The 16,894-nt window shown below is 57.3% G+C and overlaps 1 protein-coding gene across 1 annotated transcript; it reads right to left on the bottom strand.

The window, feature by feature from the left end:
* Positions 1-5,779: 5,779 nt before the first annotated feature.
* On the bottom strand, positions 5,780-11,613 carry DLX4 (distal-less homeobox 4). The gene is made up of 3 exons (XM_059378505.1): positions 11,075-11,613; positions 7,423-7,619; positions 5,780-7,005 (listed from the first exon to the last, which is right to left on the bottom strand). Exons 1-3 carry the CDS (start codon positions 11,328-11,330, stop codon positions 6,763-6,765), a joined length of 696 nt encoding a protein of 231 aa, XP_059234488.1. The 5' UTR covers positions 11,331-11,613; the 3' UTR covers positions 5,780-6,762.
* Between the last annotated feature and the right edge of the window lie 5,281 nt (positions 11,614-16,894).

Genomic DNA, 16,894 nt, shown 5'->3' with positions numbered 1-16,894 from the left:
AAGTCTTTCTGTGCAGATGGGGCTGCCAAGGGGCTGGGAGTGGGAAGACCCCAAAGTCATCCCCCAAAGGATGAGTCCCAGGGCAGATTCAGTCTTTGGAAAGGGAGGTAGGAAGACTTGAGGAGATCACAAGGGTTGGGCGAAGCCTGCCTTGGTGGACCCAGCTGATCCCCCTGGGCTTGGGGAATGTGACAGGAGCCCAGCAGGGGCATGTCAGGAGGCTCCTGTGGTCTGGCTTCCCCCAGGATCTGTTGGAGCAAAGAATTCCCGGTGGCTCCGGGGCTGGGAGGAGGAGTCGGCAACAGGCCCCGGCTTGCAGAGACAGAGAAAGCAACTGCTGGGTCCAGCCCTAGAGGAGTGGCCTGGTGGCTGGTGGTGCAGCAGCGGGTAGGCTGGGCAGTGGGCGAGGAGGGACCTGGGCAAGAGTCATGTGCCCTCATCAGCAGGCAGCCCTCCACCCGAAAAACAATGCGTGCACCAGGGTTGAGAGAGGGGTGGTCAAGCAGAGCAAGGAACCACTGAGTGGGAGAGCCCCCAGTCTGAGAGCAGAGGCCAGTGCCCTGTTGTCTGGCAACCCAGTTTGAGGGCAGAGTACGAGTCCTGAAGGGTCAGGCAAAACAGGACAGAGCAAGTGATCATGGGGTGGGCTTCTAGGCTGAGGGGATTCCTGAGCAGAGGGGGGAAGAATGATCCCCCCCAGGGAGCCCCATGATTTCTGTTGGATAATTCGATGCCCTGCTCCCAGCCTCATGACTTGGGCTGGATGTTCTTCATCGGCTTGAAGCAGGGGGATGAGAAAGTGGGGGCCGCAGACCAGAGGGGAATTCCTCATGCAGGCCAAAGGATCTTTCTTCCATCTGACCCCAAGTTCAACTGGACTCTAAAAGGGATGGTTCAGATGAAGCTGAGAGGAATATGTTCCACATATATTCCATAAAGAGTGGCACCCTCCCCTGGAAATGAAGTCATCTCTCCATTTTTGGGCCAGAGAAGCAGAAGGTCTGGCACTATGAGGCATTGAATCAGAATCCTTGATGTTTGGAGGAAGCTGGGGCCAACTCCTCTCCCTTCCTGGGCTGGCCAGACATATCCCCCAGGATGCCAATGGGGCTGAGTACGTTAGAGTCATCAAGCTACAGGGTTGGAAAGAGCTGTTGAATGCACCTATTCTGACGAGGGAGGCAAAGCCCTGTACTCAGGAGCCTCCAGTCTGATGGGAGACAGGCTCTGCCTTACACAGCTCCAGACCGGAGTGGAAAGTGGTGGTGGAGACATTTCTACCACTACACACACACACATACATGCACACACACGCGCGCACGCACACACACACACACACACACACATGATTTGGCAGGAGAATTGATCTGAGCCTCAGAGAGGGTTTGTAACTTGCCCAAGGTCACAGCAAGTAGTGGCAGAGCAGCACAGGTCCCCTTCCTCCCTCCCGGCTGCTGGGGTTGCCCTCAGGGCTGGGAATAGGGGTGGGGGAATCTGTGGGGATCTCAGAGAGGACAATGTTTGGGTTCCTGGGCCTTGGCTGGAATCGATGCACACACGATGGCCTCATCTGGGAGTTATGGAATGTGGCAGGGAGGGCTAGCACAGGCTCTCTTGCTGCAGCTCAGGGAGAGAAGGAGGCAAGGCTTCAGGGAACAAAGAAAATAAAGTCATAATAAAATTACTGGGTTTCTGTGGCCATTCAGTCTCCCTCCCCAGCTGCTCACTAGGGAAATCCTCCCTGAAAATAGGAGACAGAGAGCTAGGACAAAGGACCAGAGTGAGAGGTGGGTGGGGGAAGAGAGAGAGAGAGAGAGCTGGAGAGAGAGCCGTCTGCACTCCACACACACACACACACATACACACAGGGAAGCTAGTCTATGCGTTTCTGGGTATGTTTCTATTTCTCACTATCTGCCTGTGTTTAAGTCCCCGTGCCTCCTCCCAGCTCAGCCCTGTGTGTTGTCCTTCTCTCTATGAGTGTATAAACTTGCGAGTGCATGTGTCCGCCTACAATCGTGGTGAGGCCTCGTGTGCACACACTCACGTGTCTGTGTGCGGCTCTGCCAACCACGTGTGCACCGCCGCGTGGCTGCCTGCCTGTGTGCGCACCTTCTTTGGTGGAAATGTGGGTGCACTTGTGGAGTCCCTGTGCCAAAGTCTGTCTGGCTCTGTGCCTTGCCCAAGGCTCTGGTATCTTGAGGATGGGAGCGGAAAGGTCTTTGATTCCCCCTTCTGAACCCATCTGAGCTGGCCAGGAAAGGGGGAGAGGCAGCCCTTTACCCTCTCTAGGCTTTTTCATCTTGGAAGGGGAGAGACAGTAGTCACCAGGGCGCTCAATGGCTCCAGGGAGAAGGGGTGTGGCAAGGGCTAGGGGAGAGAGAAATCAGAGCTGGAGGCCTTCCTCTTCACCCCTCCTCAGGATGGGAGAAATAAGGGAAGAAATGGCAGAGAAGGGAGGACATGAGAGAGAAATACTTTGGGTGTCAGAGAATTTTTCTTTTCCACCATTACTGCAAAAAACGTTACTCATCGCCTAGAACCGGAACTCCCGAGTAAAAGGGGACCCTAGTCCCTTGAAAACCAGCTGTCTGTGGGCAGGGTTCACAGGGGGCTTCCCAGAAGCCTGAAGCCACACTCACCCAATCTTCCTCAGCTTCTCACTCCTCCTGGCTACCTGGCTACCTCTAGTCCGCCCAGACCGTCCCCTCAGAGACCACAGGAGTCTCGGCATGGAAAGATTTACCCACGTGACTGGGGGTGGGAAACACCAGCGGGGATGCTTTTCTGAAGGTAGAGGCTTCTGTGATCCTGAGGACTGAGAGCTGAGAGATTTGCCTCCCACCCCCCACCCCACCCCACCCCTGCCACCACAACAATGGAAAGAATCGGAGGGGAGGCTCCAACAGAACTCCATCAGGGGAGGAGGGAGAATGGGTGCATCATCACCGCCTTGGAACGGGAGAAGTTGAAGAAGTCGGCGGCGGTGTAGCCTCCTCTGGCCTTTCCCCTCTCTACCCACATCCCTTACACTTTCTGCGGAAGTCCTGCATCTCCGAGACCCCGTCTACACAGGCCTCAGCTACCCCGGATAACATTCCATTGACTCTGGATCCAATCCCAGAGGCAAGTTCGGGCACCCAGACTCAGAGGAGGCTTGGAGCTGAGTAATCAGCTACAAGGGCTATGCAGACAATTTGTCGGGGAACCACCCGCTCCCCACCCCCACCTCGCACAGCAGATTTGGGGATGGGGGAGGGGGGGTCTGTCACTCCGTGTCTTCCCCCCAGCCCCCTCCCACCACCGCCTTCTCCCACTTCCCACCTGCAAGTAATTTGGCCAATGGGAGGGCGGTTAAGATTGCAATGTGGAGTCCCTCTAGATCTGCGACCGTTTGGTGGAAAGGGGCTGCCTCCTTCGCCCCCAGACCCTGTGCACTCTCTTCCTCTTCACGGCAGCAAATTACTTGTAATTATCTCACATTGGAAACCTTCAGGAGCTGCTCCCAAAATTGCTTTAATTAAATTAATTGAATCTCATTTTGTCGGGGGAGAGAATGGGGGGCCTGTCTTAAAATAGCATATGGGGAGAGGGGAGGGAAGCCCCAAGTCGGCTTCTCCTGTGGCTGAGACCTTGTAGGTGAGAGAGTGGGCCCTGACCTCCGGGTTCCCATTCTCCAGTCTTAGCTGATTTTAGATGCCCTTCCACATTTAGGACCTTGCCTGTGCCCTGCTTTCCAACGGTGGTGACAGGGAATGCGAGTGGGTCTCCAGGTTCCAGCCCCATTCTTCCTCCCAACCGTGGGGAGGCAGAGAGGGAGGTGAGAGGCGAATGAATGGTGGTGGCGGTAAGAACTCACCCTGGCCATGACCCCTCCTCCCTGATAATCACCCAGCAGCCATAAATGCCATTTGTGAAGCGCGTACCATGTTCCAGGCACAGTGTCAAGCGTGTTACAAGTACTATCTCACTTCACCATCACAGCTACACAGCGGAGCTGATCCTATTAGCATTCCCATCCTGGGGGGGGGGGGGAACACCAGGCTCAGAGAGAGGTTAAGTAACTTGATGAAAGTCACACAGCAGAGCTGGACACTTTGGAGGCTCAAACTGCCATTCTTAACCACTCGAGTTTGTCCTGGCTCCTTTATGGACCCGATTTTCCGAGAGAGGAGTCTTCACGGGGAACCCTAGGTTCCCCTTCTACAGCTCCGATGGCCTGAGGTTGGTGAATGGGGCACATTCCCCCCACCTGGGGTTTCAAGCCCATCTTCACCCAGGAGCCCAGGGAGTTGGACCAGCTCCCAAGTGGAAAGGACTCCCGCCGTTTCCCCTGGAAAGGTCAGGTGGATGGGGTATGGAAGGGGGGCAGCTGGCCTCTGGCTGGGAGGGTAATTACACTCCTTCTGCTACTTAACTTTACAACCTGGGCTGTTGTTTTAACGATGCGACTCGTGTTGGGCTGTCCAATTAATCTCGCCTTTGGAGGCTTTCCGAGATGGGGCGGTAGATCTTATCTTGGGTCTGTGGAAAGAGGAGTGTAACCTGCAGTGGGAGGAACAGCCTCCCTGAGGGCCTGTGGCCTCTGAGAAGACCCAGGGGAGGGACCTGGGGCTGGGCCCTGAGAGCCTGTGGAGCTGCAGGCTAGGGGCAGGGGAAGACCCAGAGGAAGAGGGGGTGTTTCAGCTCTTGGCACCCCCATTCCTCAGGGCTCTGATCTTGGCTTTGGCCTACTCCATGCCTTTTGCCAACTGCAGGATAACCCTCCGGGTGTGTTGCGGCAAGTGGGGGTGGCCACTGACCCAGAAGGGGCCTAGGAGGGGCTGACAGCAGGCTACCTGGGGTGGGGGTTCCACTGACTTTGTACCTCTTCTACTCTACAGAGACCCCAGCCTGGGCCTCTCTTGGGCCAGGGGGTTTGGCTCAAAGTGCCTGGGTGGGATTTTCCAACTAAGGCAGCCCCTCCAGTTCTCAGTGCTTGGGAACAGGTTTAGGCAGTAAAAGGGAAGATGACTCGGGAACTTTTTGCCTGGAATTGGAGGCCCCTCCCCCAATCCCTTGGGCCAAAGCTGGGCTGGATTCCCTGAATTGTTCGAAGCCCTGTTCCTGGGCCTCTCTGTCACTGGGTGCTGTGTGTGATGGGGTGTGGAGGCCATGAATGCATGGCTGGGTCCAGGCTGAATTGAAGCCCCTGACTATACTGCACTACTTCCTCTAACCCGGCCCTTACCGCACGAGGGGCTGGCCATCCGTCTGGCTCCCCAGTATGCCTCAGTCACCCGGGGATCTCCAGGATCTAACACAGAGCAGCAGCTTCACTTTGTTGGATGGAGGAGAAGTCCAGGTCCTTCTGGGATTTTCTCCTCCTCCCCCTTCCCCTAGGTGGGCTGGGACCTCTCTAGCCCAAGGAGCACACTGGGAGGACGGGACTGGCTCAGTGGGCATGTCACCTTGCCAGGTGAGCAGGGACAGGAAGATGGGGCATGGGGACTCCTGGCCCTGGCTCCCTCCAGATCTGGACAAGGCCAGAATTTACAGGTGAGGACCATTCAGACCTGGGTCATTTGCAGTACTGACATCTTCCAGTTTCACACGGGAGTGTATGAAAATGGTCATTAGAACATTCCAGAGCTACAGCAGCAGAGCTAGTTAGTGGCAGAGGTAAAACTTGCATCCAGTCCTCTAGTTCAGTGCTGGAAGAATCCGGCAGGAGATGAAGATGAACAACCAACACTCACCGCTAGAAGTTGGGAAACAGACTCACAACCAGGGCCCAGGCTTTTGCACAGATTTAATCTCCAAAAGCTCCCGGTATGGAGGACGCTAGATGGGTCATAAACAGAAGCAGTTCCTTTGGACAGAGAGCTGTGAGATGAACTGCCAGCCCACCCTCCCTATTTGGAGGTGTCTCTTCTTATACGCATCCAGAGAGTCTGTTCGCCCCACCCATGTTCTCCAAAGTGTTACCCTGTGGGTTTCCAAGAAGGTATGCTTGTGGGGTTGTTAGATATTAAAGATGGGAAAGGAGGGGCTAGACTTATAATAAATAAGGATAATTGGATGTGTTATCCACTGCAACTGAACAGACATGGGAAGAAGAAGTCTTTTTTAGAAGTGGATGAGTTACCCATAGGTCCACAAATTCCACATTTTTGGCATCTCTTCTACCTCACCTTGGTGAGGTACCACTTGGGTGGTACTACCTTGGTAAGGTAGTGTATCAGTCATGGGGCTAATGGGCCAACCATCGGGAAAAATCGATGGGGTGGGGCACCCGATGGTGCTCATTGTGAAGAATTGGGATGCCCACTTCATTTCCGCTTTTGCTCATAACAGGGTTGGGTGAGACCCAAGGCACACAGAGAGGAAAAAATACTCAAGTGTTTCTTGGTTTCGTCTCCAGGCTGTGGCAGACTGCAGTCCAGGGAAGGGGTGGGAAGACTAGGGGTCCTGGAAGGAGTCTGAGCTTCAGCCAGCGACTTTCCCTCCAGAGCCTCTGATCAGCAGGAGGGCATGTGTCCAGTTCATAGTCGTGGTTGGGGGGCGGTGGGTTAAGACCAAAGTCCTGATTAGGCTGTTTAGGTTACAGGGCAAGGGAGACTGGACTCCGCCCCATGCTTGTTCTCCTCTAATTCCTTGTCCACTTGAGAAAACCCATCTGGAGCTGGTTTCCTCTGAGACCAGAAGGGGCACAGGTGGGCTGGGTCCTGGGCTTTGTGGAGGATGGGGTGGGGGTGGGGCCAGACCCACCCTTCCCTGGACTCACATCATCTGAGATGGAGCCAGGACATCTGGGGAGTGATGCTGATACCAGGCTCCAAAGTTGTTGCCATAGCCACCGGTGGGCAGGGCCCCGGCCTTGGGCAGATCCCAGAGGGATGGGAGGGGTGGGGAGCAGGGAGACAAGGAGGGGGGTCTCCCAGGGAAGTCCGCTTCCTGTCCTCCAGAGTTCTGCTTCAGGAGCTTTTTGTATTTGGAGCGTTTGTTCTGAAACCAGATCTTTACCTTTGGAGAGAAGAAGGGAAAGAGGGAAGATGAAGAGGGGTGTGCGTGTGGGAGGCGGTGAGCCAGGGAAAGGGACTCACCCGCACCGCAGTCCTGGGAGCAGGGCAGAGGCTGGGGACGTGATGCAGTCCTCCAGAGTCCCCAAGTCGCCCAAGGTCCCGCCCCTGAGCTAGTATCCAGTTCTCCCCGTCTGGGCGCCTTCCTCTACCTGCATCCACCCCTCCTCCCCAAACACACCTTTAACCCCCCCCCCCCCACACACACACACACGAAACTGAGGGCCAGCTCTTAACGCATGCTGGAGACCCACAACCACAGGTCTGGGGGACTCCTGGGGCATCCCCCTGGGGAGGGTGGTGGGTTCCCAGAGAACACATCTGGGGAAGGCTAGCTGCAGAAAGGACGGGACGGCCTCACCTGGGTCTGGGTGAGGCCGAGCTGCGCGGCCAGCTGGGCCCTCTCGGGCAGCGCCAGGTACTGCGTGTGCTGGAAACGCTGGTTCAGGTGCTGCAGCTGCAGACTCGAGTAGATGGTCCTCGGCTTGCGGAGCTTCTTGGTCGGGGCTTGCGGGCGCTGCTCCGAGGGCTCCGGGGACAGCGGCGGCTTCTCCGAGTCTGTGGGGGAAGCACAAGGCGGTGCGTGCCGGGAGGTGAGAGGGTCGGACGCGCAGCTCCAGGAGCTCATTTGCATCTCGTTTGCATGTAGGCCTCGGACGGGCCAGAAACGCAGGTGCCGGACTCCGCCCACCTCTTCCTTCCGCTCCACGCCCCCTTCCGACCCACGCCCCCTGTGCGCCAGGTGGAACAAGAAACGGTCCTTGCCCTCAGGGAGCTCCCACTCTTACGGGTTCTGTGACCCCAGGAAGAGAGCTCCAAGGGTCGGAGCGAGGGTACAGGTGGCGCTAGGGGCCAGAGGTCAGAGTTCAAGAGGGTGCGGTGGCGCCAGCTTGGGGCGGGGCGGGGCCCGAAAGGCTCGGTTGGGGGCTGGGCTGAGGCCTATCGCTGACGCGGGCAGGTCATTCCAGGCGGAGGGAAAGCCAGGGAAATGCTCAGAGGCCCGAGACCTGTTTGTGTGGCAACCTCCCTGCTGCCAGAGGAGAGATGGGTCAGAGGGCCCGACCAAGCGGGCTTGAAAGCCAGGATGCGCACGCGCCCCCCTCCTCAGCATGGGAGTATGGAGAGGTCTCCCAGGGTTTACCATCCCCTGTTGCAAGGCACGGGCCCTCTCCCGAGGTGCAACCTGCAGGCGTGACCCGCTCTCTCCTCCCCCATGGGCGGCAGGCTGGGACAGACGGCTTTCTGGGACCCTAGAAGCCCGGTGGGACTGAGGCGACCCCTCCTGCGCCCCATCACACTCACAGAGGGGTTCACGGCTCTCGAGGATGGGGACCGGGATTCGGAGAGCGCGCAGCGCCTGTCGGCGCCGGCCCTTGCGGGCGCTCCAGTATCGTGCTGCCGCGCTGCCGGGATGCCCCGCGAGGTCTGGTCACCTCCTGCCCCTAGGCCCAGTCACTCCAGGAACCTCCGCGGAGTAACAGTGGCCCTAGAATACAGGGGTTGCGGGGCGAGGGGTCCTCCTCTTCCCGTTCGAGCGGCCCCAACCTGCGCCAATCTGTGGGGACAATCCGGGACCATTCCATTAGGGTGATAGGACTGGGAGGACAAAGTGGCCGAAATGCCCCCGGGCTTAGGGCCACGTTTGCAGTTTTCCACGCAGGTCTAATGGGCCACCCCAGCCGAGAGAGCTCGTGACTCCGGTGCCCAGAGGCAGCTGGTGTCCGCCCGCGACCCGCACTCTCACCGCGCCCCTCCCTCCAGTCGTGCTCCCCCAGACGTGTAGTTCCTCGCCTCGGACCGGCCTCGGTGACCGGTTGCCTTCACCTCCCCCGCATCCCTACCCCGTGGCCCTAGGCGCTGCAGGCTTCTCAGATCCACCCCCCTCGACCTCCGCCTCGGCCAATTCCCAGAAAAACCGTTGGGTTTCCGCTCCCGCCTGCGCCTGTCCGGCCTCCCCTGCTTCGACCCATAGGCTCGCAGCCCCAGGCTGGCTGCCCAGCGACCGATCCCCCCACGCCTCTCTGGCTGCGGGGAGCGCGCGGCTCGGGCGGGGACGCAGCGCCTGGGAGGCAGCCCGGCTACTGAACTCCTCCAGCCCTCGGCTCCCTCGCTCTCCCGGCGGGCGCCCGTTCAATTTCCTTCCCCGACAGCTGCCCTTCTCCACACCAGCGGCGGCAAGTCGCGACTGGGATCTGCCCTGGTGGCGATCTTGGAGCCCAAAGGCCTCCCTGGAGGCCCCGGCGCCGCCGGGGAATGCTCCCCCGGGGTGGTGGCAGGGCTCTCTTGGAGCCAAATCTCTCCGTGAAGCAGGGGTGGGCATGGAGTGGGGGGCAAAAGGGGGACTCAAGCCCTCTCTCACACTCCAATCATTCACACTAGATCGGGCAAATCCACCAGCTTTGGGAGGAAAAAATGCAACCATCTAGACTAAGCACATGTATGGTTTTCGTTGGATCCGGGGAAATTCTGTAAAGGAACTCTCCACTCTCTCATCCTTAGAGGTGGCAGAGGGAAGGCTAGGCATGCAGAGGACAGGAAGGAAAATACTAACCCTATAAACAATTATCTGAAGGACAAGGCTATCTAATTCTCAGCCCCACTACACACACATACACACAAATGTGCCATGTACTAAAGGGAAGACTCTGAGGGATTCGTTTGTAGAAACTAGATAATTTGTATTAAAAAAAAAAACAAACAAACCCAAAACCAAACAAACACACAAACCTCCTCTCCCAACTGCTTCTCCTCTAACAGAGGACAAGACCCAGCGGCCTGGGAGAGGCAGCCCAGTTGGCACAGAAGGCAATTAACTTTGGGGGCTCTGAGGAAATTCCCTAAAATCCTCTTTTCTGGCCTCATGCATCGAAAGTCAATTTGCAAGGGCCAAGTGCAAATTGGCTTTCTTTGGGCCTCAGTTTGGCCATGGAGGAGGCTGAGCTCCCAAATCTTTAGGGTCGCTTCTGGCTCTGATGTTTTCTGAGCTCCTGTGTTGGAGTAACGGAGAGAGATATCTTGGCCAAGGACGACTCCCATCCAGTGGGTGTGCGTCCTTGGAGGAGACTGTGCTAAAGACAATCGTGGGGGCAATTAGGTGGGAGCAGGAGGACAGGGGACCTGAGCTCTAATTCGGAGCTAGTACAAGTGGCTACGTATAGGGTTACAAGCATTCCGGCCATACCAGGCCCAGGACCAGGAAGACAGGCTAACTCCTTGGCCTTTTTGAGGCCTCCCAGTAAGCAGTTTCTCAGGGGTTCCATGTTGCTCCAGACAACAGGAACTGGGGCCTAATCCGTCCCCCACAACGACAAGGACATCCGTGGAGATGTCCCAGAGGGCCCGCTCCTTCAGCAAGAAGGCTGAGGGGACCAGGGTCTACAGCTAGAGACTGCCCCACACACCTGTAGTTACATTCTTAAAACAATGAGTGGTGGGGTCCCGTCCCCCATTCCACCAGGCCAGCTTCCAGTCTCTGTCCGGCACATTCAGGCACCCGCCAAGGGAGGGGGGAGGGGCCCGAATCAGCCCCCAGTTCCACTGCCCTCCCGCTGCGGCCTGACTTCCATTTGTCTGGTTCTGGCTTGAGGGCTGCTTTCTGAGACCAGACAAACGCGGAGAGACTACTGGGGTAGGGAAGGAGTGCACGACGGAAAGAATCCTGGGGCAGGGGCTAGGCACCCACACCCACATCTGGATTGTTTCAGTTTTCCGTTACACGTAGGTACACACAACCCCGCTGCTCCAGGGGGTGGGGTAGGGAGCCCAGCCGCCCGGCTTCACACGACTGCAAATCGAAACCAGGTCGGTCTGGAAAAGGAGACCTAGATCAGCTCGCCCCCGCCCCTCCCCCCGTCTCCCGCCCCATCCCTTCGCCCTCCCCCCAACCCCCAGATCCCCTGGAATCTGAGTAAGGTCTGAATCCCGCTAGTTGCGCCCAACCAGGCGAGGGCGAAGTTTAGGGACGCACGGGATCAGGACCCCAGAGTGGGAAGAGCCGCGGCGGCCAGACTTACCTGCTTTCGGCTCCTGCTCAGAGGGCACCACCGGTAGCTGGCAGGGCAGGTAGGTGTCTCCCGGGGTCGCCTGCGCAGTGTAGGAGTAGGACAGGAGGTGGCCATAAGGCCCAGAGTAGGGCAAATCGGAGGCGACTGCTGTTGCGGGGGACAGGCCAAGCGGGTAGGTAGCCACTACCGATGGGACAGGGGCAATGTCCGGGAAGATGGCTTTGGAGGCGTCCCGGCCAGGGAGGGGGCAGGGCAAAGAGGTCATTGCGGCCGGGGCCGGGGCCGAAGGGCCTAGGCCATGGCCCGGCACGTAGTCCGCTCCCTCTGCCAACTCTTTTTTTTCTGAGCCTCGGGCGTTGGGACCGGCTGAGCCCCCAGCCAGTCTCCCGCACACTTAGGATTCCCGGGAAAGTGTCTCTCTGCGCCTCTTCCAGCGGAGAGCGCGAGCCTGGGAAAGGGGTTCCGAAGGGGTGCCCCCCATGGCTTTTCCCCTCCCCCCTAAATCCATGGGGCCCCCCTAGTCTAGTTCTTGGGTTCGGTTCCCGGGACCCGACGGGGGCACCGCCCACTTAGACGCCGCGGATTGGCCGCCGCACGCGGTGACCTCACGGAGGCTGGCGCCGGGGCCCGCCCCCGGGGCAGCCCGCGGTAGAGAAATTCAGAACCGAGAGATCACAGGGGCGGTGCGCACGCTCCAGGCCCAGCTACCTCGGGGTCTTCTCGGTGAGGTGTGCCGGGGTGTCACGGCGACTGGGGCAGTCTGGGAACCTCGGTTTCAATGGCAGAAACGCTAGGGAGCTGGCGGAGCTGGGACGGCCCAGGGCGAACGGAGCAGGGTCGTGGCGGAGGCCCGGCGGCTGCGGGGACTCCGGGCACCGGCAGCCGCGCTCTCCAGCTCTCCGGGATCTGCATCGCCGCTGATCCCGCTGCCGCCCACCCGCAAGGGACTCGAGACCAGACCGCCAGCGCAGGCAGCTTATTCAGCTCGTCGGAATGCGTCGCTGCCGAGCGGCAGCAGTTTGTTGGTAAACAGACGCCGGGTCGGGGAAGGTACCGCCCCGCGGCCAGCCTGCCCCGCACGCGCGCGGCGCACACGCCCCCGCGGGGCGCCCTGGGCCTGACACGCGGCGACCGCCGCGACTGCGCCTCGCCGCACCCCCACCCCCGTCCCGGTTTCCGCTTCCGGCAAGGGCCCCCGTGCGCTTGCGACACCGAGGCTCCCGCCGGCCCCCAAGGCCGCTGGAGGGACCCGCCGTCCCCGCTTTGCCCGCGCGGCACCCCGCCTTTCCTGGCGCCGTGTAAGGCTGAAGTCTTGCAGAAACCGGGGCAAAATCCGCCGAGTAGGAGGCGAGTCCGGTTTGATGACTCTTCCGAGGGTGCAGGAAACACGGCGGGCCTGTCTTGGTGGCCGCGTTTTCCAGTTTGTGCAGGACCTGCCTCTAAACTTTAATACCCGAGACCTTAATGGGCAGGTGTCCACGTACTCAAGTTACCTGCAGCCACAGGTACACAACTACACACAGGCTCCATTCAGATACAACATACATACAAACACAGTCCTCTACACTGATGTTCACATTAGCATCCCTCCACAACTGAGAGGTTCATTCACGGATCTGCAAGTACGGAGTGTAGGCTCAGATTGCAAAGCACATCTGTTTTGGGGATATATATATATATATATATATATATATATATATATCCAAAGATAAATAGCACTATCCCTGAAAAAAACACCATACTTGTCTCTTAAGCAGACCCAACTCTATAACAAGTCTAATCGCCCATGTACACACTCAAAAATGCAGGAAATCCAAGCAAATAAGCATTTAGGCATATGTATCCACCCTTCGCGAGTAATAGCCATGCACACACCTCTAAGTAGATTCATGGGAGTAAGAGAGACAGTTACACCCCCAAACTCACCAGTCCCCACAGATTCTCCATCATACCCACCAACATGCCTTTTCTCCTTTGAGTAAGCAGCTCTGTGGGGGTGTAGTCACGTTTGTATACACACATTTGCTCCCATTATCAGGGCTCTGAGGGAAGGCAGCCGTCTTAGAATTGGAGGGTAGGAGAAGACCAAGATCAGACAAAGGGGGAGGATGAGAAGAGAAGCCATTGGAAGGTGGCTTCCAAGGTCAAGATCAGAGAGAGAGATCAAGGGGTGGGGGTGCCAGGGAGGTTGAGCCCCCCAGTTAGTGTCCCAAGGGGGAAGATGAGTGAGTTGGCTTCAAACTGGACTGTCCTCTGGAATGGAGATGAGTTTTTGCAAGAAAGCACTTGACTCTGAGCTCTTGCCCTTGAAGCCTTGACGCTTCAGGAGAAGGGAAGACTCCTCCTTTGGGTGTCTGGAGAACCTAGTGCCCCTAGTCCCTCTCATCCAACAGGGTGTTGTTGGGAGGGGGGAGGGTTTGCTCAGTTGGAAACTGCTACTTTCATGTAGGTCCACTTTCCCCCTTTCTTACCCAACTCCAGCCCTGCCACGATCATGTCAGCTTAGAGCTATGAACGTACAAGGGTATATCCTTCCAAACCTTTCTATCTACCACCATCACTTTCTTTTGAAAGGAGGCAGCCACACAACAGTTTCAAGGACAGCCTCTCAGGGCACAAAGAAGGAAGAGGATGGTTTCTTGGGTGGAGTTGGCTGTCAGAGAAGGTTACACAAAGGAGATATTTTTTATTATTTTTTAAAGATTTTATTTATTTATTTGAGAGAGAAACCAAAGAGAGAGAGTGTGCATGTGTGCGCATGCCCCTGCGTTCAAGTGGGGGGAGGGGCAGAGGGAAAGGGAGAAGCAGACTCCCTGCTGAGTGGGGAGCCTGATGCAGGCCATCCCAGGACCTGGGGATCCTGACCCCAACCAAAGTCAGCTGCTTAACCAACTGAGCTCCCCAGGCACCCCACAAAGGACATACTTTTGAGGTGGAACCGAAAGAATGGGAGGAAGGACACTTTGTCTCTCTGTCATGTACCCAGAGTCCCTTCTGTGCTGGACCTAGCTAAAAAAAAAAAAAAAAAAAAAAAAGGCAAGGATGGGTTTTCTGGCAGGCCTCTTTAGGAGTTGACTTTGGGCATCCTCCAAAGCCGGGAGACCCACAATGACAGCCTCTCCTAAACTCCCAGGGGCTTCACTGAACTAAGGCAGGATCCTCATTCCTGTGCAGGGGTAGGAAACACCCTACACCCCTTTGGAACTTACAAAACACAGCATTCAAGTCCTGGGCATCTTCACAAAGAACCCACAGGGTACGTACCACTATGATCCTCAGTTTACAAATGAGGAACTATGTCCTTCCGTCTGCACCTCCCTCTTCAGGGCTCCTTTCTTCCACAGGCCAGAGGGGATGGGTCTGGGGCACTTGGCTGAGAAATGCTTTTGTCTCCTCAAAAGCAGACTCTTCAAGGACAGGTCCCATCCAAGCTGTATCACAGCCCACCAGCCCCCAGCTGAGGGTCTAGGGCGAGACAGGAAAGGCAGAAGGGGCCGCGTTGGGACTAGGAAGGGCTGTATTTGAGAAGGCTGTGTTTGAGAAGAGGGAAGAGGAGGGGAGGACCGGCATGGGAAGTCTGAGGCCTGGGTTGCCATCCCAGCTCACAAAATGGAGGGCAGTGATAGCCTGGGTTGGTCATTGCCCGTCTCTGAGCCACATTGTATCCAGAAAGGATGACAGGAGGGTGCTGCATTGAACACATCCAAGCCTTTGTTGTCTGCTTAAGAATGAACTGCAAAAACAGAAACCCCCAAACACAATAAAATCAAGAAGAAGGGGGAGGAGGAAGGCAGGCTGGCAAAACAAAACAGACTCTCCTGCCACTACCAATACCTCTCAGCCTCTGGCTTGTCACAATAGCCAGAAGCGGCCCTCCCAGTTCTTTCTAACGCAGATCCTCTCCGTTAGCAAAAGGGGCCAGCCTGGAGATCAGGGGCGCGGGAGTGAGGCTACAGGAAAGGACAGCAGGGCCCAGAATGAGGGACACTGTGCCACTGGGGTCTCTAGAGGCAGCCAAGTGTCGGAGACGACCTGATGGGATCTGGGCCGTTTGCGGTGGTTTGCAGGCTCTTTGTGGGTCTCCAGGAAAGCGCAATCCCAACGGATCCGTAAATACCCTTGGCGGTGGGATGTATGCCTTACTTGAGGGACTCTCCCCTGAAGCGGGAAACTCCATCCTAACCAGTGCCTCTCTGGGGCAGTTCATATTGGACGACTGAAACACATGGTGGGGGCTGGGGGCTCTTGATACAGTCCCTGCAGTTGTACCCAGCGTGCTTCTGCCACGCTAGCCGGGCACTGGGGTTTAACCCGGTGCAGATTCCACAGGGCACCTGTATGGACCCTACTCAGGGGAGCAGAGATTCCATTGGACCCCAGTCCTCGGCCCTGGGCGACCAGTGCGGGATTATCCGCGCCCTCCGCTATGCACCCCACCCACTATCTCAAAAACGAAATCTTCGTTAGGTCTCCTCTACTCTCAGCCGAATTTAGGTGCGATTTGGCGGGGCTTTCATAGTAACCTGGTTTGTGAAAACTTTGTGAACAATTTGGTTTGGTGGGGTGTGTGGGGTGGGTGGGTGAGGATTTCGTCCCCCTGCTGGGCGCGGTGGTAAAGCCCCCCACCTTTGGCAAGTCCCGGGGGAAGGCACCGTTGGTAGAAGCCTTCGTGCCTCGCCACACACTCCGATTTTACTTGTCTCACATTTCTTTAAAGGTGATTACTTAAAAATTATTTTAATTATTTTTAATTTTTATTGATTTTATTTTTTAAATAATCTCTACACCCACGGCAGGGTTCGAACTCACAATCTCTGAGATAGACCGTCGCAGGCTCCGTGGACTAAGCCAGCTAGGTGTCTCTTGTCTGGAAATTTTGAATGATTGTTTCTCTTCTTTCGGATTGATCAACTAATGAGCGCTGGCGCAAGCGGGACTGCCGACTGCCGGCTGAGGTCACCGCCCACCGGCCACACACTTGGGTTTGCGCTTCTCATCCGCACGCTCCCCGAAGAACTTTCTTTCTATGATTGACCTTCCCCCCACTATCATTTTCCAGATAACTTTGGAGAAGCTCTCAGCGGGAGGGGAAGGATGAGATCTCAGCGTCTGCCTTTTGAGATGAGATCAGAACAGTGCTCGGCAGGCGGGACCCACGAGTCATTCCGCTCGGTCTCTAGCCAGACTCTCCCCGAGTCGTCTTTGCTTTTCTTTCCAATGCCAGCCTCCGCCCCCAAAAAAGTCTTGTATTTGGGATTGACCCGGACGTTTAAATGACCAGCACGTATATATGAAGTCACCAAACATAATAAAAACAAAACTATGACCACTCTTGGACATACCACAATCCCCAACACCTCCCCCAAAAGAAAAGAAAAGAGATTAGCAAAAGATGGGGCGGTCTGGAAGGTGCGTTGGAGGCGCCGCCCTGCGCGTCCCCTCCAACCGCCCCAAGGCTGGAGCTGGGCGCTTGCAAGGGAGCAGGACGTGGCGCGGTGGGGGACGCGGGGGTGGCGGCCGGAGCGCGGGGTTCCGGCCCGCTGTCCCAGCGCCAGACGCGACGGGCCTGGGCGAGGACCCCGCGCCCTGAGCCGGGCAGACGGACGGCGGTACTAAGCGCCAGATGTCGAGGATCGCGAAAAGCCCGCGGGAGGCCCCGAGGCCAACCCGGCTGCTACGAATTCCCCGCGCTCGGAACGAAGGCAGCTCGGCCGAGTGCTGCAGAGTTTCCCAGACCTGGGCCCGGAAACTAGGGCGCTCCGCCGAGGTCGCCTTCGCTCCATCCCGGCGGAAGGTGGCGGTAGGACGGGGCGGGAGTGGGGAAGTGGC

Source organism: Mustela nigripes, chromosome 16, assembly GCF_022355385.1.
Source record: "Mustela nigripes isolate SB6536 chromosome 16, MUSNIG.SB6536, whole genome shotgun sequence".
Classification (NCBI taxonomy): Eukaryota; Metazoa; Chordata; class Mammalia; order Carnivora; family Mustelidae; genus Mustela; species Mustela nigripes.
The sequence above is the reverse complement of the archived record's forward strand: the minus strand, read 5'-3'. Positions and strand labels throughout refer to the sequence as shown.

Coding starts and splice junctions, on each gene's coding strand:
- DLX4 (XM_059378505.1), bottom strand. CDS start 11,330: ATGACCTCTTTGCCCTGCCCCCTCCCTGGCCGGGACGCCTCCAAAGCC. Junction 7,620..11,074: donor TGAGCAGGAGCCGAAAGCAG/GTAAGTCTGGCC, acceptor CTTCCCCCACAG/ACTCGGAGAAGCCGCCGCTG. Junction 7,006..7,422: donor TCGGCCTCACCCAGACCCAG/GTGAGGCCGTCC, acceptor TTCTCTCCAAAG/GTAAAGATCTGGTTTCAGAA.